The sequence below is a fragment of the Clinocottus analis genome, unplaced genomic scaffold, assembly GCF_023055335.1.
Source record: "Clinocottus analis isolate CAN_PGR_092001 unplaced genomic scaffold, fCliAna1.0.p SCAF_25, whole genome shotgun sequence".
NCBI lineage: Eukaryota > Metazoa > Chordata > Actinopteri > Perciformes > Cottidae > Clinocottus > Clinocottus analis.
In genome coordinates, this window is record NW_027175987.1 from 3,395,150 (window position 1) to 3,422,311 (window position 27,162).

At 41.3% G+C, this 27,162-nt stretch overlaps 1 protein-coding gene across 1 annotated transcript; it reads right to left on the reverse strand.

The window, feature by feature from the left end:
* Positions 1–215: 215 nt before the first annotated feature.
* On the reverse strand, positions 216–24,226 carry si:ch1073-396h14.1 (disintegrin and metalloproteinase domain-containing protein 10). The gene is made up of 15 exons (XM_068591590.1): positions 24,038–24,226; positions 21,644–21,791; positions 21,306–21,424; positions 20,925–21,077; positions 16,770–16,855; positions 15,784–15,906; positions 13,608–13,700; positions 12,960–13,128; positions 8,736–8,899; positions 5,903–6,074; positions 5,606–5,750; positions 5,171–5,354; positions 3,001–3,100; positions 2,387–2,607; positions 216–524 (listed from the first exon to the last, which is right to left on the reverse strand). The coding sequence occupies exons 1-15, from the start codon at positions 24,096–24,098 to the stop codon at positions 420–422; spliced, it is 2,043 nt and encodes a 680-aa protein (XP_068447691.1). The 5' UTR covers positions 24,099–24,226; the 3' UTR covers positions 216–419.
* Between the last annotated feature and the right edge of the window lie 2,936 nt (positions 24,227–27,162).

Sequence of the window (27,162 nt, forward strand, 5' to 3'; positions counted from 1 at the left end):
TTTTTGTTATGACATGTAAATCATAAGTGGTGGAAGTGTTCAAAGGAAAAGCACATAAGTGTTATCAGTTAAATTGACTTAAAATCTTAAATTAAAAACAAGTACTCTGAGATTACAGACATGCTTACGTCCCTTTATCGACTTTATTAGCTTGGTAACATGCAATGCAAACGACAGCATTCAGACGAGTGGCGCGGGGAAAAATAAATGGCATAGTGACGCATAAAGATATCCGTTACCAAGAGAGCGTTTGAGGCGTTGAACAGGTGTGCGTGTCGTCACAAGGTCACCTGCAGATCACACACTGTTTGTGGAACAAAGTTCAATGTGACTTGTGACAATCTCCGATGAATGAAGCCAAATGTCTTTGTGTGTCTTGAATGAACATACTCATAGAGGGTTGATCGAAAAGCCAGAGGTCACTCCAGGTCGCTGGTATCCAGCCTGTGGCCGCAGAGGCAGACGGTGCAGCCCATCACGCCAGACAGCGTCAGGATGGCCAGCAGGATGGCCCACCAGTAAGCCTGCAGGGTATAAATACAGTTTGGATTCCTTTTCAAACTAAAAACATTAGCCCCCTTCATTATGTTGCAGCAGCTTTTGGCGGTTGCAGGATATACAACAAGCAATTCAAATTAGCATATAGCATTGCATCCCAAAACAGAAAAGTCAACCTTTTCCACATATCTGGTTTTCAAATCCTCTCATTTGAGAAGCTCGAACCACAGAACACGTTTAATAACTTTCTTCTTGAACTTAAACAATGATAAAAAAAAATGTTGCAGCTCTGTCTGGCTTATTAAATGATTATTCATTGTCGCTGTAATTCAAAATGTAGTTCTGCTTGCACAATCACATGTATGAACTCATGAGGTTGACCCACATCCAACATTGCAGTGTAGTTTAGATTCATTTGAACAACTATCCTATTTGTATTGTTTACAACTCACAGCCCACATGACTCGCACACAAACGTGCTGAACTTTTCCGTTGGGCTCTTTAGTGTGATGTACAGTATACTGAAGGCATCATTTCAATACTCATATTGAAAATGTTTTAAAAAATATATATTTTTCCACATTTTCTACATCGATCTCTTTGTGTTATCAATAACTAATCTCATATTACGTTGAAAAAAACAACCTTTGTACACAATTGTTGAACGTTTCTTCTCTACTTTGCAGCTCTGTTCATTAGAAGATGAGTCTGTGCTGTAGGTGTGGTAAAACAACCCAACGGTTCCAGAATTAAGGGGCCATTTCTGTCTCCAGAGAAATGGATGGCTGGTCTTTAAACCAAATTGGGATTCCTGATTCTCCACGCTGTCATGAGGAACTTAATCCTCAAAGGCAGCCACGACTGAGACATTGAAGACAGCTGAACGTCAGGGCGGGAAGTTGAACAAACACACTGCGCTGAGGATGTCACACCAAGCAAACATCTGCTGCCTCTTTACAAAGACGACATCCACAGCCGTAGAATAATTATCATTTTGGTACTGTTTGACCTGATGGCCAGAAAGCCACTGATCAGGCCATTTTAATCAGTGCAACAACTTTATCTAATAAAGATCTGACTGATTTATAGCTCTGCCTACGTGTACAATAAGACACAAACATTTAGTTTGAAGAAGTAGTAAAATAAAGTAGAACAGCTTCTTCAAGTCTATTAGGTTTTTTAAAGGATCTGGTAACTGTAACACTGATTAGATTAGCAATGTTTAGCTTTCATTGTAAATGAAATACAGACTTGTTTCCATTCACATTGTGTATGCCTTTCAGGTGCATCATCACAGCAGCTGTTCCAGCCTGGCGCAGACGGCTTTAATATACAGCACAATTTAAACTATAGGACCGGCTCACTAAAACATTACTCCACAGCGCCTCTAGTGTTCAAAAACTCAGCAGGATGCCTTTAAAGTTAAGTGATACAAATATTGCTAAACAGCCTCTCAGAGCATTATTATGGTAGCAAACAACTATTTGCTAAGTAAGGTAACTAAAGTGAACATTATTGGCTCTGTCAGCACTGTTGCCTTTGTTAGCACTGCTAGCACAGCTAGCACAGCTCAACCATCAGCACAGCTCAACCATGTTGAGAGCTGTTTGTAAAGCATGTATTTGGTCTCTGCCAGCATCTAAGGGAAATATGTGGCTCTTTAGCTGGTAATTGCTCCCCTCTGCTCACTAACTAGTCGCTAATATTGTCTCTATTTGCTGAGCAGATAGTGTGCACTGGCCGAAAACACCGCTGAGAGCGCTTCCCCTTAAGTTTAAGTCATGTGATGACATCCATATTAGAAGCTGTTCTTGGCCTTCACCGCGTCACCCAACATACTTTCACATTATGCTGTTGTGTTTTTGAACTACTCATGGGAAACCTTCACCTTCATCCACTCTGCTATGTCGTCAAAGTCATCCAAATTGAGGAATGAGTTTTTCAGTCGGGCGATGGGGCCGTCTGCGTCCAGCAGACGACACACTTGGAATTTGTCGCAGTATCCCCGGTTCCCTGAGCACGGGGCGCCGCCGACCAAAGGCAACGCCGTCCTCTGGAAGTGACGGGACAGCACGGAGGAGGTAGTGCTGGCACATGTCTCAGGCTTATCTGACATTGAAACACATTAGATACACTATAATACACATCATATATCTACTCAAAGCCACTGTGTACATAATTAAGAAATGTATGACTTTGGTAGCACACATTTCAGCAAACAAACAAACTAAATGAAATGAAATTTGGAAAACAAATTGTCTTTAAAACATAAATATCAAATTCATTTTCACCAAATCATCCAAGACAACAACTGGAAAATGTCTTATTAACAAAAACACCTCACGCACCATCATGCCAGATGATGTGTCTTGTGACAGTTTTGAAGTCATCTAATGGAAAACAATTAAGTAAGCTCAATACAAATGGACACATGCTGGCATGTTGGGACATGAAGTGTAAACACATTCCTCGGTGTTAGCGGACACATTGGCCTGTAGTTACCTGGCTGCTGGCAGCACATGTGGCATTTCTCCTTGAAGGAGTCTCCTGGACAGTCACACTGCTGCAGACTGTGTTTCACACACACAGACTCTGCACAGACCTGCAGACACAACCACAGACGCTCATTGAGAAGAAGACATTGTCAATAATAAACATCCCTAGTTCTGGATAAAGATGAAAAGGTCGCGCTTATCCCTGAAACTATTGTAAAATATGTTTCTGGAAACATTCAAGGCAAGAAATAAACAATGCAGTAACAGAATCTTCATTTATATTTCATCAGTCCTGTCCCATTTGACAGTTTGGTTCATGGAGTTCACGAGCTGCTCGACTCCTCTGATAGGTTGTATTTCTTCGGTACAGGAGGAAATCTTGTCAATGCTTATTAGGAGCACTAAAAGGAGCCAGAGGAATGGACTACTGTCAGGATATTGTGACCGTTTAAGCTTATATGACAAATTTATTTTGTACTAATGTTGCAAACTGTAGCTTCAAGACAAAAATGTTGCACGAATGTAAATGTGTATTTCCTAAATGTGTTCTGTGTTTGGTTATTTTGCATTTCACTGAACAATTCCATAAATAGTTTATATATGTAGTGTTATTTGGAGTCTTTGGGATAACATTCCTGACACAGTTTATCAATTTGTAATGTGAGTAAGTTACTTCACACAGGGCTTTGCAGCAATCTCTCATTCTGAGGTACTTTGTGTCGTTTACCTTTTCCCCAATTCATTTTGACTGAACGTCACAATCCCCCTGAGTTGATTGGAGGGTTATTTAGATCACTTGCTGCACCGCGCGTGACGACTGTCTCCTAATTAAGAATTGAGAGCAGCGTGGCGCCGTAACCAATCAGAGGCCTTAGGGTGGGGGAAGGGGCACACAGGGCATCCTCTTCCATCCTTTATGACGTGCAGACCCATTTAAAAAAAAAAGAAATCATATTCAGACAGAAAAGCTGACCTTTAGGCCCCCTTTGCGTCTCTGGTGTCTTTACTTTTCTCATTGAGGGAATAATAAAGAATGTGTCAAAGAGTTTGTGCTAGTAATCGATAACTTATTGCCCACAGGCTGTATTTTGTTCATTGGTTTGTTTTTATTAAAACTCCAACATTCTCTTATTAAAGTGGCCTTTCTCCTTATTTAGGAGGCATCTTTTCATTCTGAAGACACTTGTGAGATTAGTTTCTTTATGTAAATGATTGTCTAATGGTTGGGAACTGGTTCTTCGGCTTCCTCCAGATTAACTGAAATCTGGGGAATCGATACCACCACAACTTTATAGAAGGCCGAAAGAAACCTCAAGTTGAAAGTGTTTTGAGGAACTGAACCAAAAGCAGGTTTCAACTCTGTTTATTTGTACAGAGTGAGTCAGTTGTCCTGTTTTCTGTTCCTTTGATTCTCAGAAAGATTTGATCATTTTGACGAAGGTGTCATCTGAAATGATTTACGATTGATTTGAAGACTATAACAAAAACTCCACCTTCTTTATTACATTCCTTTACTTTTTTAGTTGTTATGATCAATGTTCCTGGATGAGATCGTCAGAGACACACTTTGCACCTCTGGGAAGTAATATAACCAGAAAAATATTCACAGCTGGAAGTAATTCCTTGCCTCCCCTTCTAGGACATCGTCAAATACCAATGCTCACAGGACGTTTAACAAGAGAGGAAATCTGGTCAAGAAAAAACATTTATGGAGTCGCACACTATTGTCTCCTGGAAACATGAATTAGATCAGACCTTTTCTTAGTAACACTGTGTTGTAATGGTGCGTTTGTTTACAAATGGAGGGGCCTGTGAGCAGTAAGCGCTCACTTATTTCATGAGACATCTGATTGAATCCAGAAATTGTTGTTTGTTTGTTATGTTAGCTGATTCATAAGCATGTCACTAACTTTGTTTCTTAATAACAATAACCTATGAAAAGCTTGAATTGACAAATGAGCTCTATGGGTGAAGATCATATAATAAGACTGAAAGCTCCAGAACAACTAGGGAAATTATGGTGAGATTGTCTCCATGGTCAAGAATGACCTCTGAAACATTAACAAATATATTTCTTTTTCAGGACCATTGCAACATCACTGTACACTTGCAGGCGCTGGCTTGTTGGGCAATGGAGCTGAAACATCTGGAGTCATGTGGTGATGTGGCCTCCTCACCCCGTTCAGGCACACGCGAGTGCCCTGACTGCAGACTGTGAGGTTGTCCTTGGCGCTGGGCTCGGGGCAGAACGGGGAGAGGCCTGAACACGTAACCTCTCTCTGACAGTCCGTCTCCTCATCGCAGGTCTGACCCGCCGGCTCAAACCCACAATCCTGAGCGCAGCACAGGCCCTGACTCGGACTGAGTGAAAGCAACAAGCGCAAAGAGCCGGGGTGACGGACAGACATGAAAGACACATAAAAAGGCGGCAAAAGATGCACCGGGAAGATAGAACATCAAGAAAATAACTTCAATTCAAGATGATGAATGAGAACAACGAAATATACTGGACGTGTTAGCACACATCTGCATACAGAAGCAGCATTTTGTCATTAGAAATGTGTAAATTTCAATGCTTGAAACTTTCATGTCGACTCTAGCGGTCCGTGTACCTGCAGGTTTTACCAGGCTTGAGGCGACACTGGACTCCTACAGGCTGCTTAGCGCTGAAGCAGCAGAGGTCGGTCTCATTGTGACCAATATCACACTCCTCGTCTTCCTCCACAATGTGGTTTCCACAGACGGGCTCATCGCTGACTGGCCAGAAAGAGCAGGCATGCAGATAAACACGCACAAGTAAACACACACACACAGAGTATGTAATTATTTATCGTGACTAATGCACACATCTGGTCGCCAACTTGGCGGGCAACACACATGTGGACACTGTCTGATCTTTTCTTTCTCACCCACGAAGCAGTCATCCTTCTTCAGCTCTAGGATCTTGCTGATGTGTTCGATGCTGCAGGACGACAGCTTGTCGTTGTTTTCACGCACTTGGTCTGTACTGTGAGGGAACATCAGGTATCGGCCTTTACCGCCACTGGAGCCGAGGTTCCCGCAGTTGGAGCCCTCATCGTGCTGGAACAAAGTACAAAATATCCGAAATGAACATTTAATTCCTATGTTTTTCTGGACGTATTTTGTATCTCCCGACTGAGCAAACGGCATCAGCTGTTTTTTGGACATTTCATCAAAAGTGCTCAGGCGCGGCTACAGCTGGGGAAAACAAATGATCGAACCCAACTGAAAACATTTGTTAAAGGTCACGATTGCAGACGGTAAAAATGTTTTCAGGGATGTTCATGGACAGTTATTTGACAGGCCCTTTTCGAATAGGCCAAAGTCAGTATTCTGTAACTTTAATACCATTGTTATATTTCCAAATAAAAAACATATCCTTTTTGCAGCCAAAAGATTTTCCTAATATCCGATGGCCATGAAACAGCAGAGGAGTGTTGCGTTTCATTTGAAAACACACTGAGACCAGGACAGAGAGCTCCTCCTGCTGCGGTCGGAGATGTAAAGGTGAAGCATTTTCTCGAGCTGGTGTTCTCTGGATGTCAAACTCACTGGTGAATTAAGAGGCAAAGGGTGAGCCTTAACATTAACATGGAACATATTTTGATCTTTGTTGTTTCGAGGTATTTCTGCATCTGCTCTTGATCAGTTTGGTGGATTACATTTTATGGTCTTCACGATATCTGTCAGCATCTGCTGCCCTCGGGTTAAGAAAACTGTCTTTCACAGCCGATGTTGGTGTTTCAAAAGAACAGCAGATATACTTTTGTTTGTATTGTTATCTGTTGGTATCGTTGGGTTTCACATTGGGATTAACATTCATAAAAACAACACAAACAATGGGGAGCAGTCAGAAAAAGAGGAACAGAGCAGTATCGAACTGTACTGTGTCCATTTGCAGATTTCCTAAGATTCTTGTTCACTTCTTGAACACCTGTAGTGGTTTTACAGATGCTGTGACAACAGACCAAGATGCATTTTTCTTCAAATCTAAGGAGCAGGACAACAAATATATTGCTGGATTTCAATTTATCTTTCACCTGAGCAGCAAATTGGACCAATAGCCCAACAGTTTTTAAAGCTACTGTATGAATGTGTGGTTGAAAGGGAAGTAGGCCAAAGGCCAAAGCAGCTCCTTCACCCAGAATACACTTTGCATCCCCCCCCCCTCCCCTTCCTCCACCGTGTTTTCCGACCAATCTCAGGTGGCCGGCCTGGAAACAATGAGACATGCCTGTCACGGGAGCAAGGACACCATCATTTACACTAGTTTAACTTATAAAAAAGTCTGCAGGTTGATGGCAGAACTAAACGGATCAGGAACGCCCCAGAGGACTCTTTGGTCTGTGGAAGTGTGAATAACAAAGGGCAGGGTGCAAAATGCTGCCGGCATTTTGGGCTTTGGGAGAAAGGTTGCAGGCGTTAGCGGCTAACAAACAAGGTGACAGCTGCGTGCATTTGTGTGCTTGAATCAGCAGTGCGTTGTTTTGGTGGGAGTAGAGGTTATAAAGGAAAATAACTGTAGTGAGGGAAATCAGAGATCTTGCTGTTCTCTTATTTCAGATTATCGTGCGAGGCTGAGCCAAGAGTATCTATGAAACAAACCAGTCACTTCAGGCCAAGGTCTCTAATGCCCACATAAGTGAATCATTCACAGGCAAATTTGTTGCAGTGCAGTGCAAACAACCATGTATGCCTTCGTGAGAGTACGTGAGGTATGTCTACATTTTGAATCACAGGGATTTGTTATGTTGAATTATCATTCAGTACACAACCCGTGACTAGAAAGTGTTTGAATTACTGATTCACTGGAGCACCAACATGTGTTTAAAGTAAAACTGGTCAAGTTTAGCAAACATTTGACATACGAACATGCTTTGACCTTTTACACAGATGTGTTAGGAAATCACAGATGGAACTAATAACATCGTCGATTGATCCATTTAATGTGAGTGCGATTTAACAAGCTTTCACAATACCAGGATCCTGAACACTTTGCAGAGGAGCCATATTTATTAGTATGAGACCTGTGAATCCTCCGATTGAAATTCAGAATCTCTGCTGTGAAAAACACTTTAAAGCCATTGGTATATAGTTATTAAATGGACTTGTACTGCATTACGTTTTGATGCTTTTAATCTTTTTATGTGAAGCACTTTGAAAACTTGCCTTGTCTTGTATCTTCTGACGAATTAAAGAGCTTTACGCTACATGTCATCACACACCCATTCATACACTGGGGACATTAACTAACCATTCATACGCATTCATGCACAGCAGGAACTATTTGGGTTAAGTGTTTTGCCCAAGGACACATCGACATAAAGTAGATTTGATTGAAGGACGACCTTTAAACATCATGTAGCACCAAAGACATCGATCATTACCAATTATATTTCTGTAAACCACTATTTATGAACGATAATTTAGAAGAAGAATACACCCTTTAAATAGACTCGACATTCTGCAAATAATTGTTTAATTACATCCGTTTAAGAATCTTAGTCTGAAATATTACATGGTAATTATATAACTGCAGGGCACAAAAGGTACCATTGAAATTCTCATTATCAGGGGACTGTAATGGGATAAATTATGTGCAATTTTCATTGTACCCATGAGTGGTTGGCTTGATTGAGACACTTTACAGAAAGACCCCTTCTTCCTTCAGTTTCAGACAGATGTTTCAGGTATTTTGTAAACTCAGTGACGGCGACTAACCGGGGATCCCAGGCTGTGGCCCAGCTCATGAGCGAGCGTCAGCTGGACGTGTCGAGGAGGCAGGAACTGTCCGTAGTTCTGTATCGTGACCATGCCGGTGTTCAGAGTGGAGTACTGGTTGTTCCGCAGGGCGGTCTGCTTTGAACATATTCCTCCCCAGTTACCTGAAGAGCAAACAGATAAGAGGATACACATTGAGTTAAGCTCCCACTGAGGTTGTGTATGTTAGGTGACAATTAAAGTAAATATTATATCACTCAGTTTGTCAGACCTAATGCAAACACACCCACTTGTCACTTTGCGGTCAGGTTTCAGAATTGACCTTGTGCTACTGGAAATACCTTAAACCAACAATGTTTAGCCACTGAAGCGTTATCGACCGTTGAGGCCCATGTCTGGGTGGTGCGGACAGACATACCAACGGACCTGCTGAGCTTCTTTAGTTTCACATCAATCTGTCTTTGGGTTTGCGTAATGTCCACGACAGCCATTCCCACAGTTACAAGCAGCGGGCCGTGTTCACATGGATGGGTGCCCGGGGGTTGTGACATCATTTTCCAGCTGGTCAGCAAGATGACCGCTTCGACAGAAATAAATGCCATTCGTCAAACTGAGCATGTATGATGGGGTTCCTCAGAAAGTCAGCTCATGGATTCGAGTAAAGCGGTCAGAGTTGACTTTATGTAGTTCAACAAGACTATTTGTTGCATCTCACATCGTCTCATTGTACAGCACATACGGGCCATGAATCTTCTAAACACTGGACTTTGTAATACTGGAGATGCTAACCACCTGTACATCTCTAATCTAATGAAATGAACAATTATTACATTATCCACAGCCATCCTTAATCAAGCTCTCCCATCACGATTTTATCTGCACTACCAAGTCTTTCAATCCGCTAAAATTGGGAGTTATCTCCATGTGTCCATCATCGGTTTCCCTCCACTCAAGGACACGTGAGATTGAGGCCGGAGGTCTCAGCAGTCACGTGACTTTTATGTAACACCTCTTACACAATGTGGTCAGCACTACCATTTTGAGGGGTAAGGCTTGTGAGGTGTGCGTCTGTTAAAGATATTTAGTGCCTGTTTCAGAGAAATCTGAGTTGAGTAGTAGGCATTGTTGAGACCTGTGGGGACCAGTGGCGGGCATCTGGATGGCATGTTTTTGTTACACTGTGGGCTTTAGTGTGACGTCCAGGGACGGGGGACCAGTAGAGGTTGAAAAAGAAAATGTATCTGTGCTGTTGTAGGAACAATGAGGGTATACTTTCGGGGAGAAAAAGACACAGGTATGCTACTTTTATATGTCAGGTGAAAGATGAAGGACGCTGCCAGAGATAATACAGTGACATTAGACCTTATTTTATTTCTTGGTGTTTGATATCACATGAGGTTTTTTTTGCTGGAATCTAGACAGCACATTTAATTTGTTGTTTGCTATTTTGTTTACTATACATGCTAAAAAAAAATACATTAGTTTCATGTCCAAAAACTGTTAATCCAGCCATCAAGAATTCTGGATGCATCCCTCCCGCATTCACAGCTTTTGACCTAAAATGGCCTCCCTGGTGGGCCATTCAAAGAGCTGGGTTTCCTAGAAAGAGCTTACTTAGCGCTGTGTTCTTTTGGCAGCTCGAGGAGAGAAGGGCTGCGACTTTGTCCCCACCTCCCTCCTGTCTTCGCCACAGAAAGGAGTTGCAATGAAAGACTCCTATTATTAGCTTGCTGGAAAAACAGAGTAAAGAGAAACAAGTTGCTCGCCGGATCGCATTATGCACACACTCACCGTCGGGAGGAAACAAGATACACATCCTCAGAAACACACATGCCGTAACACCCATTTCAATAAATATTTGGTACCACTTAACATCATACACAAACATCGGGAAAAAAAGCACACACGCACAGTCTTTCACACGGTTTAATATGAGCAGACAAACAATAGGAAGGGGCAGGATAAACAAGTGGGGGGCTTCCGGGGGTTCTAATGACATCTTCAACAACAAAAACAGACACAGCGAGCCGGTTGACCGCGAATAACACCGACCAAAATTCTCAGAAAAGTACAGTGGATATGTTTTCCTTAAAATAACTGAAGCCGATGACTTTCCATCACTGCTCCCTTTGCCGATGGAGTTCATTGACCTTCACATCACACATAGGATTTATACAAAAGCCACTGATATATATATATATATATATATATATATATATATATATATATATATATATATATATATATATATATATATATATATATTTATATATTTATATTCATGCAACGCTGTGTGCCACAACATCATTTGATCCAGGAAAACCAAGGCAGGCTTACATGCATTTTTACTGCAGTTTGCACATCTGTTGCAGCCCTTTAACTGACCCCACTAATGAACTAGCAGGGCAGTGTTTACACCTGCTTTGTGCAAACTGCGAGTGTTGTTAAGTGCTGTTGCTCATGTGAAAAATGTTCCCTTGCCAAATTTGTAGAAATCATCCCGTTAATGAACGATTACATATATATATATATATATATATATATATATATATATATATATATATATATATATATATATATATTTATATATATATATATATATATATATATATATATATATATATATATATATATATATATATATATATATATATATAATTTCTGAAAATCCCTTATGTGTAAGGGGGACATATGGTAAAAAAAAAAATTCTTCTGTGGTTGTGACATTTGGGTATCTGGAGTGCTTTTTAAATGCTGGGCATAATGTGGGACATCCCGTTACCCGTTATTGGCCATCGAGACTATTGTAAAGGTACAACAATGTCACTGCCAGCATGAATGTTTCCCAATGGCAATCAAGCTGTGGAATGCAGTCAGAAATCCTCACTAAGACATCTGGGAGTGGTGTGTGTGTGTGTGTGTGTCAAAGGTTCATGTCATTGTGATGGTCTGCTCTCACGCCCCTCCGTTTAGCCAATCATACGCAGGGTCTTAGTGAACGTCATAGAAAGAAGCTGGAAGAGTCTCCTCCCAGAACAAATCTAACATATGCGTCCAACTTCCTCCAACACTACAAGAATATTCTACACACAGAGAGTCTGTTACCATATATCAGAGTTAATATTACATTTAGGAACATCGCTTTGTGAGTTTTTATGATTTTTTTTGTAACAGTATGTTCATGTTTCTTCAAGGGAAACATTTCAGGGTTTCACTGAATTGTAATGATACATCATTGAGAATAAGGAAAAGTGAGTACATAAGAGTAAAATGCAAATTGTAACGTATAAAAAGAACACAAGAAAGTGTTGATTAATGTTATTATTGCTTGATTATCAGCAAAAGAGTTTGGTGTATTTCATTTTGTATTTCTTTTTCTTATTTGTAAATCATCATTTAGATCCTTTCAGTCAATAATACCATTAAATGCCTAAATGGCATTTCCAAATGATTTTCAGCCAAACAGCAGGCAGTGTTACATGCAAACCACTGGTGATTGTTAATTGGAGCAATTTCTTTTGTTCCCTCAAATCAAAACACACCTTGTCTATACATCTGAAGTAGGAGCTGCTAATTCATGCAACGCTGTGTGCCACAACATCATTTAATCCAGGAAAACCAACGCAGGCTTACATGCATTTTTACTGCAGTTTGCACATCTGTTGCAGCCCTTTAACTGACCCCACTAATGAACTAGCAGGGCAGTGTTTACACCTGCTTTGTGCAAACTGCGAGTGTGTTTGGAAGTGTAGAGCGTGGCCTCTCGTGAACTCGTGTCAAAGGAAAGCCTGAGAGTCCTGGGTGCCAGAGAAGGAGCTGCACTTTGACAGTGTCATGCAGAGATTTAAGCTGCAGGGCAGTGAGCTGAGTTTAGGTGAAGGTCTTAGGTTCAGGCAAGTTAACCCACGAGCACAGATGTTTCCCATGTTGTTTCCAGGGTTAGGATCAGCGGTTAGGGTCTAAATGATCTAATTCTATAATGTTTGACCATACCGTATTTCCTCTGTATCACAAGGTTCCATTATTCCATCAAATCAAAATATTCCTAATTCCTTGCGCACCGTTTCACACGTGACTGTGAACAATATTTGTCTTCACAACGTGAGTTTGTTTTAAATCTCACCTCAGTGCTCTAAGACGGATATGCAAATCGCCGTACATATACAGTATGTGTGCATGTGTTTGTGATTTCCGTGCATTCGTGTCACAGTGAGTCGGACTCACCAGCTTTGCCCTCCCAGGCGAGCCCCAGCACTCCGCTGTAGTCTCTGTTCGTGAGCAGATAGGACAGGCAGAAGTTGCCCCAGTTGTTCTCGGAGTACAGACTCAGTAGTTTCTCGGGCCCGATGTACAAAGGGTTCAGAGGATCGGTCTTATCGTTCTCTGTCGTCACCTGGAGGGAGAGGAGACAAGGAGCTCACTTTACATACCTCCTTCACAGCTCCAAGCTCTGTAGTCTGATTACCACGGGCACCATATGCACAATCTGATGCATTTTCTCTCAAGTGTCTATGTACTAAAAATGTGATGTATGGAGTTATGAGATTAACTATGAAATGTTTATATAATGTGAGTAAAACACATGATGATATTGTGTATAAATATGGCGACAGACTCTCGCTGCGCATCCATACACTTGTGTTTTGAGTGTAATTAATTTGCCATGGAAGAGAAAAAACAAACAACAAAAAGTTAAAGATGAGTTTGAGTGATAGCGTTATGATTATTATTTTTATTTAGTTTGATTTTTAAATACATATGGTTTTAATATCAGTATTGTGAATAATTTTTGCACTAATAATCGTGTGAAACTCTTGACATCCCTGAGATGTGGCACAATCGAGTCATTGCTTGAGCGCAGAAGGATCTTACGTGGAGGGATTTAACTTTGAAGTTGACCAGCTTGATTCCAGCAAAGTCCACCTTGTCATAGACGTCATTCACAGCGCGTATGTAGGAGGAAACCTACGTTTAAGGGAGAAAACAATCAATTACATGGCCTGTTTCGTACAGAGTAGTTGCTGGGGGGCTGAAGTGTATGCCACCCTGAGAGCACAACGCATCTTGAAAAACACATACAGCTGAACAAAACACAAGGAAATGAAGAACATATTATCCTCACATATACAGCATTTAGAAAAAACAGAATACTGACAAACACCAAATTGGGGAAGATGTCATCTTCAAACATTTTGTCTATTTATACTCAAAGATCACACCACGGCATCACTTAAGGTGGATTTTCTTAACCTGTGCAACAAAGGTCTGCAGCAAGCGAGTGTGTGCATGTGTGTGTGCGTGTGTGTGTGTGTGTGTGTGTGTGTGTGTGTGTGTGTGTGTGTGTGTGTGTGTGTGTGTGTATGTGCCAAAAAGAATAATAGTGTTTTATGTGGAACTTGTTCCAAACTGAACCTGGCAATGTAATAATACATGCTGTTTATTTGTTTTAATGTATGGACAGTAACACAAGTATTTATGTTGAAGTGAAGTCACTGGATTCCCAAATCAGTATGTGGCTGAATTCAATTTGAGGATAGCACCTCGTGTGACCTCTGACCCCCATGACAAGCGCTTAGTTCAGACAGAGAAACTTCAACACAGAAAGACTGTTATCTTTATCATGGCACTGAGGCAATGCAGGCGCGCCAGCAGGCACGCAGCTTTTAACCCAGCATGTCACTCAAACCCGAGTTCACTTCAACTCTGGTTTGTGTGCCACTCGAGCTGAAAAAAGAGCATTCTTCTGATGATCAAACTAATGTTTTTTCCCCCGCTTACCCCTCCTCAGTGAAGCTCTGAGGCTCGCTGCAGACATTTTGCCGCTCTAATCAGGTCAAAGGTCAAGAGCGCAGGACAATGGGGTGAAACTGTTTGACATTTTAAATGTAATGACCACCTCAGAGTTCACACAGGGAATTAAACGCAACGGATCAAATCCGGTTGGATCATTGCAATGGTGCCCATTTAACTATATCTGCAGCGTGTCCTTGGTGTGGCATTTACAGCATTGTTCCTCTCTACTGAAGGGAGAGAGTAACATTCAGGAGCTGCTGGGTTCAGCTGAAGAGAAGGAGAGGAGGTGACCGGTCCTGCTTGTTCACCATGGGGGACCCCGTGTCAGGCCTTTACATGGGGCCAAATTTCTGCAATTCATGTGCCAACATGCCCTCAGACAGCGAGGAGGCTCCATACCGTGGAGAAGTGACAGCTGCGTGCCTATGTGCAGACACTGGCATGTGGTGCTTTGTTCTGCCTCGCAGCCGCAACAGTTTGCTCCTTTATATAGTATTGTTGAATTCAGTGGTTATAATGTAGTACTCCAAAACTAATTGTTTCCCTTTCATTTCCTTTTTTGTCTTATATGTTGGTCATTCGAGGAAAACTGACTAACAAAAAAGTTTCAATCAAGATGCCTGAGTACACAGACTGCTCATATTAGGTCAGTTCAGCTAAAAGTAGGGCAATTTGCCATGAACCAAATTTAAATGGAGTATTCCCTATTTGGTCACTGTTTTGAAACAAAACAAAATAAGAAAGCTGATCTAGCGCCAAATGACACTACCTGCATATAGTTGCACTTGTTTCCTCAGGGGAAGATTTTGGGACTGAGAGTTACATCGGGTGAAGTTTGTTTGTAGACAAACTCCGGACACTGTATTTCGGGACGGCGTTGTAAACTCAGCCAACAGCCGAGGAAATCCTGTTATGTTTTGATGCTCTTGCTGCACGTATCATTTAAGTGGAACTGCTTCGCGGCACATTGTGTTCTCTGGGTGCCAAAACATCGGGCAGGTCTGGTTTCAGCGGCATCTAAGTGCATCACTCTGAGGGGAGTGATGCACTCCCCTCAGAGTGATGTCATTATCAGTGGACCTCTTTTTTATGTTTAGAAAAATCTGACTAAGTGATTGCCATTACGTTTTTTACCCTTCTATCAGCAGAAGAAGAAAAGTTGCTGACCAAGCGTGTTATCACACATGAACAATCATGTCTTGTCAAAGTCAAACCAAGATAGAGTAAATGATGAGAACAGATTTGAACCGGTCACCTGAGCCACAACTGCTTTAACGGACTTGAATTTGCTGTAGTAGAGGTGGTCAGCGTGGAGGTGGAGCAGGCAGCTGGTCTTTGACTCATCCACAGTTCTCCTCGACCGGCTCGCTGGTGCCGCCTGTGGGCGACATGTCACAGACAAGAGGAATGAGGAATTTCACCTAAACAGATTTTAAAGGGAGATTTGAATCCTGTTAAATCAACTGCATGTACTTTTCGTGAATATTCATCCGTAATTTGCAGATGTAAAGGCTCTGAGTATGCGTATATTGCAACATCAAAACTCAATGTGAGTGTTCCTGGGACGCCGCATTGGGACGGGTAGACACCCGAACACAACATGAACGTTGCACTTGGAACAACATCTGTTCAGACCATTCCAAGACCCAGGAACAGTGGAAATGATCTCTACCAACAGGCACGCTGCTAAACATGGATCCATAGCAATGTCCCAACATCCTTTGTTTACAATGAACATGAGGAACAACACCAAGTTGGTCAAAGGTTAACATCCAAATACCCAAAGGAAAGATTAGCCAAATGGATTTGGCAGATGTTGATTGCATCATACCTGGTTTTATCATTACAGTCAATCTCTTTTGATTTGTTTGGATCTGCAGCTTTACACTTTTTTTTTTTTACAACTTTTGCTGTAAATATGCCAGCTCTTTTTTTAAGCTTTCTGCATTTTCTGTATCTTATGCATAATTTATGTGACTGTCATAGCATCCTGCTGGAAATAAATCCTGTAACTTGCTCTTGGTGACTCAACAGGCTAAATACAAGTGACCAAAAGAATGAATGCGCTCATGAAAAAGGTCAGTTATATTTACCAATGAATCAGACCCACTGGTAAATAAATTGTCTATAAATAGATGTGCAAAGGAGGAAACTTTGAGGGTGAGGACAGAAGAAGGAAGCAGGGCAAAGTGTGCGTAAGTGTTTTTGTGTGAGCTTTCACTGAGGTGATATCTGCCCTACCTGAGCTGGCCTGAGGCTCTGGGTCAGGAGGTTCAGATGTTCTGCGCCACAGAATCCATCAGGGCCAGTTCTCATGGATGGTAGGACTACACAAAAACCAGCAGAGACACTTGTTACATGTGCAGGATTAAGATATAGATGAGCATACGTCGAGGAACATGTCATTTTCTTTTTCGGTCTCCTTTGTGTCTCATCTTCTTTGCCATCTGTCTCTTGTCATGACCAGTAAGAAGTGTCCTCGCAAACAAAGGGAGAGACACTAAAAATGTACTTAATTGACCCGGATTTATTTACTGAAACGTTAATTACATCACAAAAACAGATGAGATGTGGATGGCAGTAAATTCAGTTGTGTCAATATATATCAGTGTTGTATCACCGGCAACCTTGAAAATGTTCCGTCAGTTTGTGAACCATTTTGCAACACTTCAGTGACTCACAAATAAAACAGGGTTCGCCAATCATAATAAATGGTTTGGTTCAACCCACTACTGTTTATTTGTTAGAGCAAACAGGACATTGTGCAAGATTAGCTCGCATAGCAACACACCAGTGATGTGGACGAGGCCCCACGGTCTGAACAAATTAGTTGTTTGTGATGAAATGGTACAACCTGTTGCGTTGTCTGTGTGCTTAACTGGGAACAATGTGGGAGTGCTGATTTAAACATCCCACGTATGACAGATATCATCGCTTTAAAGGCCCAAGAGGCGCACATGTGCTTTGATAAAATGTAGGAAATATGTATCTAATAGAGTCATTATCAGATAGGAGACAGTGTCAAATGAATGAAGACATTTTAGTTATGAGCATTTTGGTGTTTCCTGATACCTTTCCTGGGATTTTGAGGTCTTGTAGCAAAGTAAGTCTGTGTTTGACACACAGTAAAGATGCTGGATCATGTGCTTCTCTGGTTTACTCAACGGGTGCACTAGATCACAGTTATTGCTTTATAACCCCAATCATATCAGAGATGATAGGCCTGTTTCCTGGAAGCTTAGTTTACTACTTCCTGGATTTAGGATACAACAGTTTACATTATTTCCCATACTGAACAATCCTTTTCAGTTAAAACAAAAACTGCAGAAATCAATTTTAATTGTATCCTTATTGACCGGAAGACCCACATTTGGAAATCAGCATTGTAGTCGCCTGTGGAAAACGCTGTGAAGGGATTTCACTAAAACAACATCATCGTCTGCGATTTGCAACACCTCTGGGACGGCTGCCTTGTTCAGATTTATGCAATAATGATAGGATTGCAGTCAAGGGGAGGCATTGCAAATGCATGAATTGGCCTGTCTTGTTGCAGTGTCAAAGACACAGATTTCCTCTAAATGCAAGGAGCCAGTGTATTAGGTTTACAATCGGGCACTGTGGGGGCTCTGTATAAGAATATGGAGGAAAGAATGAAATGTAAAGTAAACTTCTGCAAAATGTAACACAATAATGTATTTCAGTGGGATTCTTATGTAGAGAAAACAAACTAGTTCAGCTACAATCCTATGCACAAAAAGGGGCTTTGAATTCCACAACTTACAGTAGAATCACATGACGTGATGATCACTTTCACGTGTCGTTTGCAGTGATATGAGAGTGACAGATCAAGGCAATGTTTTGACCAGGTAATTGTGATCTACAATAACTTCAAGTAGAGTAATGCACAATGTCTTTGCATGTATGCATGTGCATTTAGGTGCGCGTGAAACACTCCTTCAGCAGGTCAATCTCCCAAGATCTCTGGATCCGATAAGGGTTTACAATGAGGCACGTGATTGGATCACACCATTCTACAAAGGTCCTCTAGCCAATCACAAACCAGTAATTTGTACGATATACGGCATGCATGTGTGGGGGTGAGCCGTGGGGGTAGAGGTGGAGGTGGAAGTCTAAATGCTGGGCGTCGACCCATTGACTGGATTACTTCCAGACCTTTCTACTTGTTCCCTCTTTCCCAGTTTGTTTCTGCGTCTCTTCCTTCTCCATCACACTACAGGAGATGCATGTTTCTGGTCTGTTTGGCCCAATTTGCTTTTATTGATTAATAATTACAAACTGACAAACAATCAGTGCAAGACCTGCCTGGAAAAGAAAACTATTTCCCAAATGAAAAAAAAGTGTCACATTTCAGTCCAGCTGTTAAAAGCTAGTTCTCTACTGTTAGGAGTAATGCAAAAAAAAAAAACACACACAAAAAAACACCAGAGCCAGGCTCTTTTGAATCTCATCCCAGCTTGACAACAGTGAAAGTATGTTTTAGCAACACACTAACAAAGTATCATTTCCTTGTATTCTTGCTTTAGGAAGTTTGGTTTATGGGGGGAAAACTCAACACAGGCTTTAAAGAGGCCTTGAGTATTGAAATCCTTCTTCTTAAACCGGAATATGTTTGCAGTGGGACTTTCCGCCCTGATGTCACTGCGCAAGTTCCCCAAGTGGGTTGAGGGCACTTGAGGGCACTTCAGGGTACTTGGCCTGACCAAGTGGGTCCCTCAAGTGTAAAATAATCTTAATCCTATAGTTAACATAACACTAAACTCTGTCCATTGTCTAAATATTTGTACCATTACAGCTTAACAGAAAGTGCAGCCAGTTTTCCAAAAAGACATTTCTTAAATCCTCCATGATTTACTTTAGCAATGGATACCTAAAACAATAAATAGTTAATAATTAATAGCTACCCATCTTTCATGCTGAACTTCAAACGGAAAGTCACATAAACCACAGACACGCACATACATGCACGCACGCAAACACACACACACGCACGCGCAAATACACACACACACATACACACACACACACACCATCGTGATCAGATTAACAGGCGTTTTACTTTATCCCTTCGCCCGCCTGACTCCATCAAAGGAGTCCTACTCATGCCCCCTTTTAAAAAAAATACATTGTGATATATTTTTTTTCATATTTGCACTGTTCTTGTTGCAAAATGGCCGCCATGAGCCTTCCCATATCGGAGAGACTTCCCGGCATCCTTATCCTCAAGGGGAAGAAAGAGATCCCAAGCTTTGTTTTCCCCAGATGACGACCACAGGAAGTGAAAATACACACAAGGGTAGATGCATTATTACAGCCCCCGTGTGTCCTAATTTACCACTTGTAGGGAAGCATTGTTTGTTTATTGAAATATCATGTGCCAAATCTTTCACAGTTTCCTGCAGATATGCAGGCCTGTGAATGAAAGAACAGGGTGTTGTCAGCTGTAATCTCATGCAAATATTGCTACAGTCTTGAAAGGGGCTGGATGCGGCGGGAGGCGAAGGCAGCCACAGAGTCTGTATAGATTTAAAGAAAAACAAGGAGGGGGGTTTTGGCTCCATCTGCACTGTTTCCAGGAAAATGCTTTCTTAGAAATTATTCTGATGTGTATTCCTGTGCAGACAGAGAAAGATGCACGCACATACAATAAGATCATTTTGACAGCTCTCACTGATGACGGCCATCTGGCCAAACCATAAACTGACACAATATTAAACCAAGAGTTTTTTTTCCCCAACTTATTTAAACCCTGTAAGTTCCTCTACATGCCCCTCTTTTCTTCTCTCTCTTCAGCCCTCTTTAGAAACGCATATCCTTCTCCTGGCGTTGCACTGTACCCCATCCCCCTCTTCTTTCAACATTAAAACGTCCTCCTTGCTGCAGCTCTCCTCCCCCTTCTCCAAAAGTCACACCATCTTTGGTTTATCTTTTCTTTGGCCTGTGCCCAGCAAGTGTGCCAATAGGGCTCGACATAGAAATATATCACTCCACTCTTTCTACGAGTTAAGGGTGAAAATAATTCATTGGCCGCTGGTAACCTTATTCTGCATAGAGGTTGAGGCTGCAGATAGAGAACACATGTGGGAACAGAGCAATGAGGATGAGTAACAGGAAGGAAATATATACATTTTGATGTAGTCGTCGCAGCTTTGAATGAGAATGCCAAGAGGGCCATGAATCAAACTGGGGAGTTGGGGGAGATCTACTAGAAAAAGGAATTTCTTAGTGTGCTGTGTGTGGAAAAGCAACAAAGGTCAAGGGGCTTCCCTGGTGGTAGATGGATGTAACTACAGCGCCAACAGACGCTTGAACATCAATGCAAAGACAACATGTACGGAAAACTTTATTTCTAAATTGAAAAACAGGAGGAAGTCTTACCCATGTCATCCTCGTGGTAGATTATAGAGTGGTGGTCTGTTGGGTTGAGGGTGTATCTATCTATTGGCTCTATGTGATAGGTCCCGTTGTCTGTATGGATGGTTCCCTCAAACTGACCCTGTAACACTGATCCATGGCAGGAACCTTGTTCACCTGCAAGCCCAGGTCAAGGGAGATGACAAGTCAGGGTCAGCGAGGTGAAAGTGAACAGAGATAACCGAGGTGAAAGGACAGACAGACAAACAGAATTAATAGATAAGAGACTAAAATAAATGTAATGATTAAAGACAGACTTCAGACATCACAGAGATACCACAAGTGAGACATGAGGCAAGATTGAGAAATTGACACCGGTGTCCAAGACATCCCAGTCATACCCACCTTCTAGTGTTCCTGTATATAAGTGGGAGAGGTCAGCCAACGTGGAACTATTTTCACTGATCACAATGAAATTTTCGGAAAATGCTGCTGCGTTGTGTTTCAAATCCAGACGAAAGGTTCTGCGTGAAACAAAAACACACACAGCTCACATGTGTGGCCAAAGCTTTGTAATCTGGTGAAAGGTATAGGAGGTCTACTAACATCATGACATTATGGAAAATTATTGTCGTCATAACTTTTGGAACAGGAATAAAGAGTTCAAACAGGAAGAGGAGGTACATTACGCCAGACTGTGGCTTTTTAAAACGATTGCCACACTGAGGAACATGTGAAGTTACCTGTGGAAAGCAGTCAGGTCCAGCTGCAGTGTGCGTTCATGAGGGTGCAAGGCTCTCCTGGCTCTCAGGTGCTTCCTGTGAAGATCTTCCCTGTCATAGGACAAGCCCTCCCAATGCTTTATGTATGGACTGATGCCATTCACAGCACCTGGTGGAAAGGAAAACCTTCCAGTAACGTCACAGAGCTTCAGACGAGGATGCTCACTTTCAACTTGTATGTTTATCACCTTCACCGAATCGATTGCTAAAATGAACCTTTATGCAGATGACACATTGTTATACGATTCTTGTTTTTGTTAATAAAAATGTTAATGCATAGAACAACTACATTCCATCACACAATGTTAAATTAAACTGAAACATGAGTAATCCACCACCTCTCTGAAGATGTTTGTGTTTATTAAACACAGCATTACATCAGATCAGTTAATAATGTTTTGGAAATATTAAGGACGATAATAAAACAATTTACTATATTTTGCAGTCGGTTACTTATTTATACATTTATTAGTTCACTTATTTCTTCAAATCCTTTTTCTTGAAAAAGGTGTACCAAGTGTATATTTAGAAAATGTTCTCTTAGTTTAAAACATATTGCAACCTTTTTATTTGATTTGTTTTCATGAAAATACATTAACCCATAATAATGAAAAACATAGTAATTGCAGCCGTACATAAAGTGATAATAATCCATGTGCTTCTGCATTACTTCATTAAGTTTCTTTAAGCATTTCATATTGGTGTTTAATATTGCAAATGTAAAAGCTTTATTGAACATGTTTTTGTGTGTTTTTGTTAATCTGTGAAACATCCTAAAAACAATATTCAGGTTTGACCTGGAACACATTTCTTCTCCCAATGGACACAAATAAACTTCAGACCAATTCCAGACTGAGTTACACTTCACTGTCAGATCGGCCCACTCAATACACAGCGCGCTGCCCACTCAATGCATCACACATATCGACCAGTCAGTAGCCTACTGGGAAATATACTCAGACACTTAACATTATTTTGGACGATTACAAAGAAAGTACATCATATATGTTTGTTTTTTTTTCATAACATTTGTATCCATCGATTTGCCTGGATGGACACATGGAATAAAATCCCAGGTAGGTATAGTTTTCTAGATAAATATGCGTAACTCTGGGCTAGTATGAGATGGTTATACGTATACAATAGCGTCTCATAGCTTTCTGGACTCGGGGTCAGGATTCACATATATTCACATATAACCATCCCAACTACAGAGCCTTAAGAAATGAATGTCAAAACAGAAAGAACACACAATAAAGAAACTGTATCCAGAGGGTAAAATTAGTAAGAACTGTATTTTAGAAATGGTAAATGGACTTGTACCGCGCTTTTTTCTCATCTTCCGACCACTCAAAGCGCTTTAACACTACACTTCATCCTGCTCACTACTGAGCCACAGTCGCAATCAAAATGACCAGAACAGTCGAAATGAACAGAACATACGGTAACGGACAGGAAGAAGTTGTTCTCAATAAGAAGACTAGTTATTGTAACTACTGGGCTCAGGAGGTCAACGAAGGTCTCATGAGCTTCTATGACTGGGACCAGAGGTGAAGCATGTTAATAGATTTTAACAGTGTTGACTGTTGTCTTGGCGTAGGCTCCGCCCACAGTAGCCAGAATAAACCACACAATAAGCAAGCTAAGGTCTTGTAGATTTCTTGACCCAGGGTCGCTACAATACGATGGGGTGTGAACTTTAGTGGAATCAGTAGTGTGTATGGGTTTTTAGGTGCATAAAAACAGCTCAAAAACATAAAGAAACGGCTCAAAAACGGCTTTGTCTGCGAGCGAGTGACGCAAGTGTTGAGTAGGCGAGAGTGATTGACATTTAATAATTGAATAACACCTCAAACAAAGTTAGACTGACGGAAGAGATTAGATGAGTAAAAAAGATGGAAACCATGAGTGTAAATACAGATAGCGAGTAGTATAAAGGTCAGTCAGTGATTATTGGCTTTGGACATCTTTGGAAGAGGCGTGTGTTCTCCTGTCCAAGGTGTTAACCACTCTCGCCCCTCCTGAGTGAATAACACTTGCCTTAATAAACGTGTTTACGGCATTAATCACAACTGAGTAAGACAACTGTCATGTCTACATTGCTTGCAGTTTTTCCATAAAGCCTCCTGTTCCAGCATTCCTGAGAAGACAAGTTGACACGTGTGGACCCAGAAGAGGCCAGTCAACCACAACAACACACCAGCAAATTCACACGCACACCCACACAGACTGACTCACACTTGACACACATGTCTATACAACCTCAAACCACCTCACGTCATTTAGGATGCAGGTGAGGAAATGCCTCTCACCCGCGCACAAACGCACACGCGCACGCACGCACACACACACTACCTGTAATCCGTTCGTGGCAGTTGACCAACAGCAGCAGCAGCCAGTAGTGTTGAACCCTCATGGTCTCCTCATTGGTGTGTTTTTTTTCTTCTTCTACCCCTTCACTGTTTTTTCTTTCTTCTCCTTTTTTCGCTCACACGCGTCTCATTTTTCATCCATTCTGACTTTACCGTCTCCTCACCAGCCTCGTACCTGTAGTCTTCCCACACTGGAATGTGACTGTTTGGGAAGTTCAACCAAAGGAGATAAGACTGACAGTAGAAAGGCATATTCAGACTTGTTTGCTAAGATATTATGAGTCACCTGCACGGTGAAAGGAGGGGTTTGAGATTCAGTAGTTGGAGGTATATCTCCTAAATAGTAAGAGTGGTAAAGATGAAAAGTAATCTTCTGATTTACCATGCCCATTTACTATTAAGCACTAAACACAGAGCACAGCTGAGGCCAAGGGGAACAGGGATTTAGTTTGTAATTCGCAGTTTGGTTTTGGTTTGTATTGCAAACTCGGGTGCAGAACCATTTCCAATATGTTTGAACTCCAAAATATATACATTGATTGATTGATTGGTAGTAATGAATTATATTTTTTATATTATATGAAGCATAACACTGATTTTATACATGAAATAAGGCAGGTTGCCCTAATGGACAAGGCAGCCTGTGTTCAGATAATTGCCTTTGTCTTTGTCACCACATTAAATATATAGCAGGGCTGTATATTGGTGCAATGATTCAACAAGCTCACGGTTCAGTTGATACATCATTGAATGATTTGAATGTTATAAAAATCTTGTTTTGCATCAAAATATTTCACTTTTGACCTGATTATTGGAGGAGACACATTTGATTCCATCATCCAAATACAGTTTGAGACATTTCTCTCTTAACCTCAAATGTCAGGGAGAGAGTCTAAAGATCCCCAAAGTCGTTCGGTTTCATCATCTGAAGATCACGCATGCTTGTAGAAAATGTCACGACAGTAGTTGTTGAGCTGCCCAACTGGCAGACAAGACATACGTTTTCCTCGAGCCGCCCCACCGTTGGGCCTAAGAAGAAGTTTCATTTGTGAGTCATGATGATAAATAATAAAAAACAAAAGGTTTTGAACTTTCATTAAGTTTCTTTATTTCTTGACAAAAAAACTGCCTCCCACTGGTTTTATTATAGACCTGTGTGTGGTAGAGAAATTTCCAAAATGGTTTCAAATAGAGGAAGGAAGGAATCGTATGTATGACTCACTCTGTGTCAAAGGTATTTAGTGGGTTCATTCAAGAGAAAATGTGACGAATTTAGTTGATTTTGAGGAACAATAACTTTTAACTGGAAATGGGACACAATTTGCCTGGAAATGAGATCAACAACATAACGGTTTTGCTACTGAACATAAAAGTCACTTTGATGGATGCAAATATTTGCCAAAATGAAAATAAAGAGAAACTACAGAGTAAAGATCAGGGCGAGTCATGTGTTAACAAGCATCTATCAAGCACTGAACTTTAGCTTTTACATTTTTTACTGAATCCAGTTTGTCAGGGCTGTGTCCAAGAAGAAGCCATCGGGTGCAAAAAGCTAATGCTTTGTGCTGCGAGTAAAGTTCTTGTAAACCACCTCCTTTACAGATTAGAAGAAAACGTATACTCTACAATGTATGATGAGATTATAAATAGAAATGTGTCAGAATCCAGTCAAAGCATCAACTACATGTAAAAGTATATCTCTTTGGTGTTCTGGTGTGCTCCATCTTGGCGTACATAATTAACCTTGTGAGTTCTGTTAATTTATTACAACCTTGATCCATTGAGGACATTTTATTCAGAGTTTGATGTCTCCCAGCTGATGACATAGCATCCTCCATCTATAACATTTCCCCTCATGTCTTAGCTGGGTCACGTCTGGAAACGGGTGTCACACTCGGGGCCCTCGGTTCTACGACACCATATAATACACTGACTTACTCCCTCAGGTCAGTGTTTTACAGCCTGGTTTAGAGCTTAACCTCCCCCGTCCTTTAATCATCCAGTGAATTCCTAAACCAGAAAACTCCTTCTTCGCAATGATTGGCCGGGAAGGGATCACCCGGATCGAAGCGATGACATCACAGTAGGCTGCTACAAATATGCACATGCACTCACATTCCCATATGGAGGTTGTCTACTTGCAACTTGACACCCTCGAGTATCACTCATGTTGTGCTAGTGAGCACCAGAGGACAATGTTTTAGGCATTTTAATGAGTTTGGCTATTTTAAGAGCTTGTGCATGTGAACCCATCTATAAACAACATAACAATAAAATGAAGTGTCATGAAGCGTTGCAATTTAACATTGAACACCTCCACAACTTTTACACCTCCTTAAGAGCGCTTGTTAAACCTTGAGTTCTCCTGTAATTAGATTTGTTTTGGAAGTGTGGAAAGGTGACTAGAGTACATTGACTTGACGATTGTCCGAAGAAATTGGATGTCACTACTTAATGTCAGGCTCAAAGTTGTTCTTTCTGACTGGAGCACATTTAATAGAGCTAGAATATCAGACTATTAACAGAGGAGGCTTTTAGAGGTCAAACCTATGCTTATTTCCCAAACATTCCCCAAATACTTTGAACTCTACACGATCCACTCTTACATGATGTATGTAAAAAAGAAATTCTGGCCGCACCACTGCTGATCCTGTTGGTCCTGGCAATGCGTCCACATATGGATTCTCCGCTCAAGATTCATATGTTTCTTGTGCTTTTGAGTTTTGCAGGATGTGAAGCTCTCCAGAGATTTGCTCACTGTTCGACTGAAATGTTTTCATTGGGGTTTCTGGTTGCGTTTGAGGCTAATTCAAACCAACACTACACATGACATCCAATCTGACCCCAAAACGTCTTAGTATTTAGTGCCAGACAAAGGATCATGGGATAATTAGTGCGACTGCAGGGCTGTTAGCAGGTTTCTTTGCTTCTCTGAAGGTTCATAGGCTATAATCACATCATTCTGCTGACACAGCCACTGGTAACCCCTTCATGGACTTGACCCACTTCACAAAAGGCCGCAGCCATCCCTTTCTTCATGCCCGGGCACCGCACAATATCCAGTCTGTGTCGAACACCATAATGAGTGCATTGTATTCGAGGCGTTGA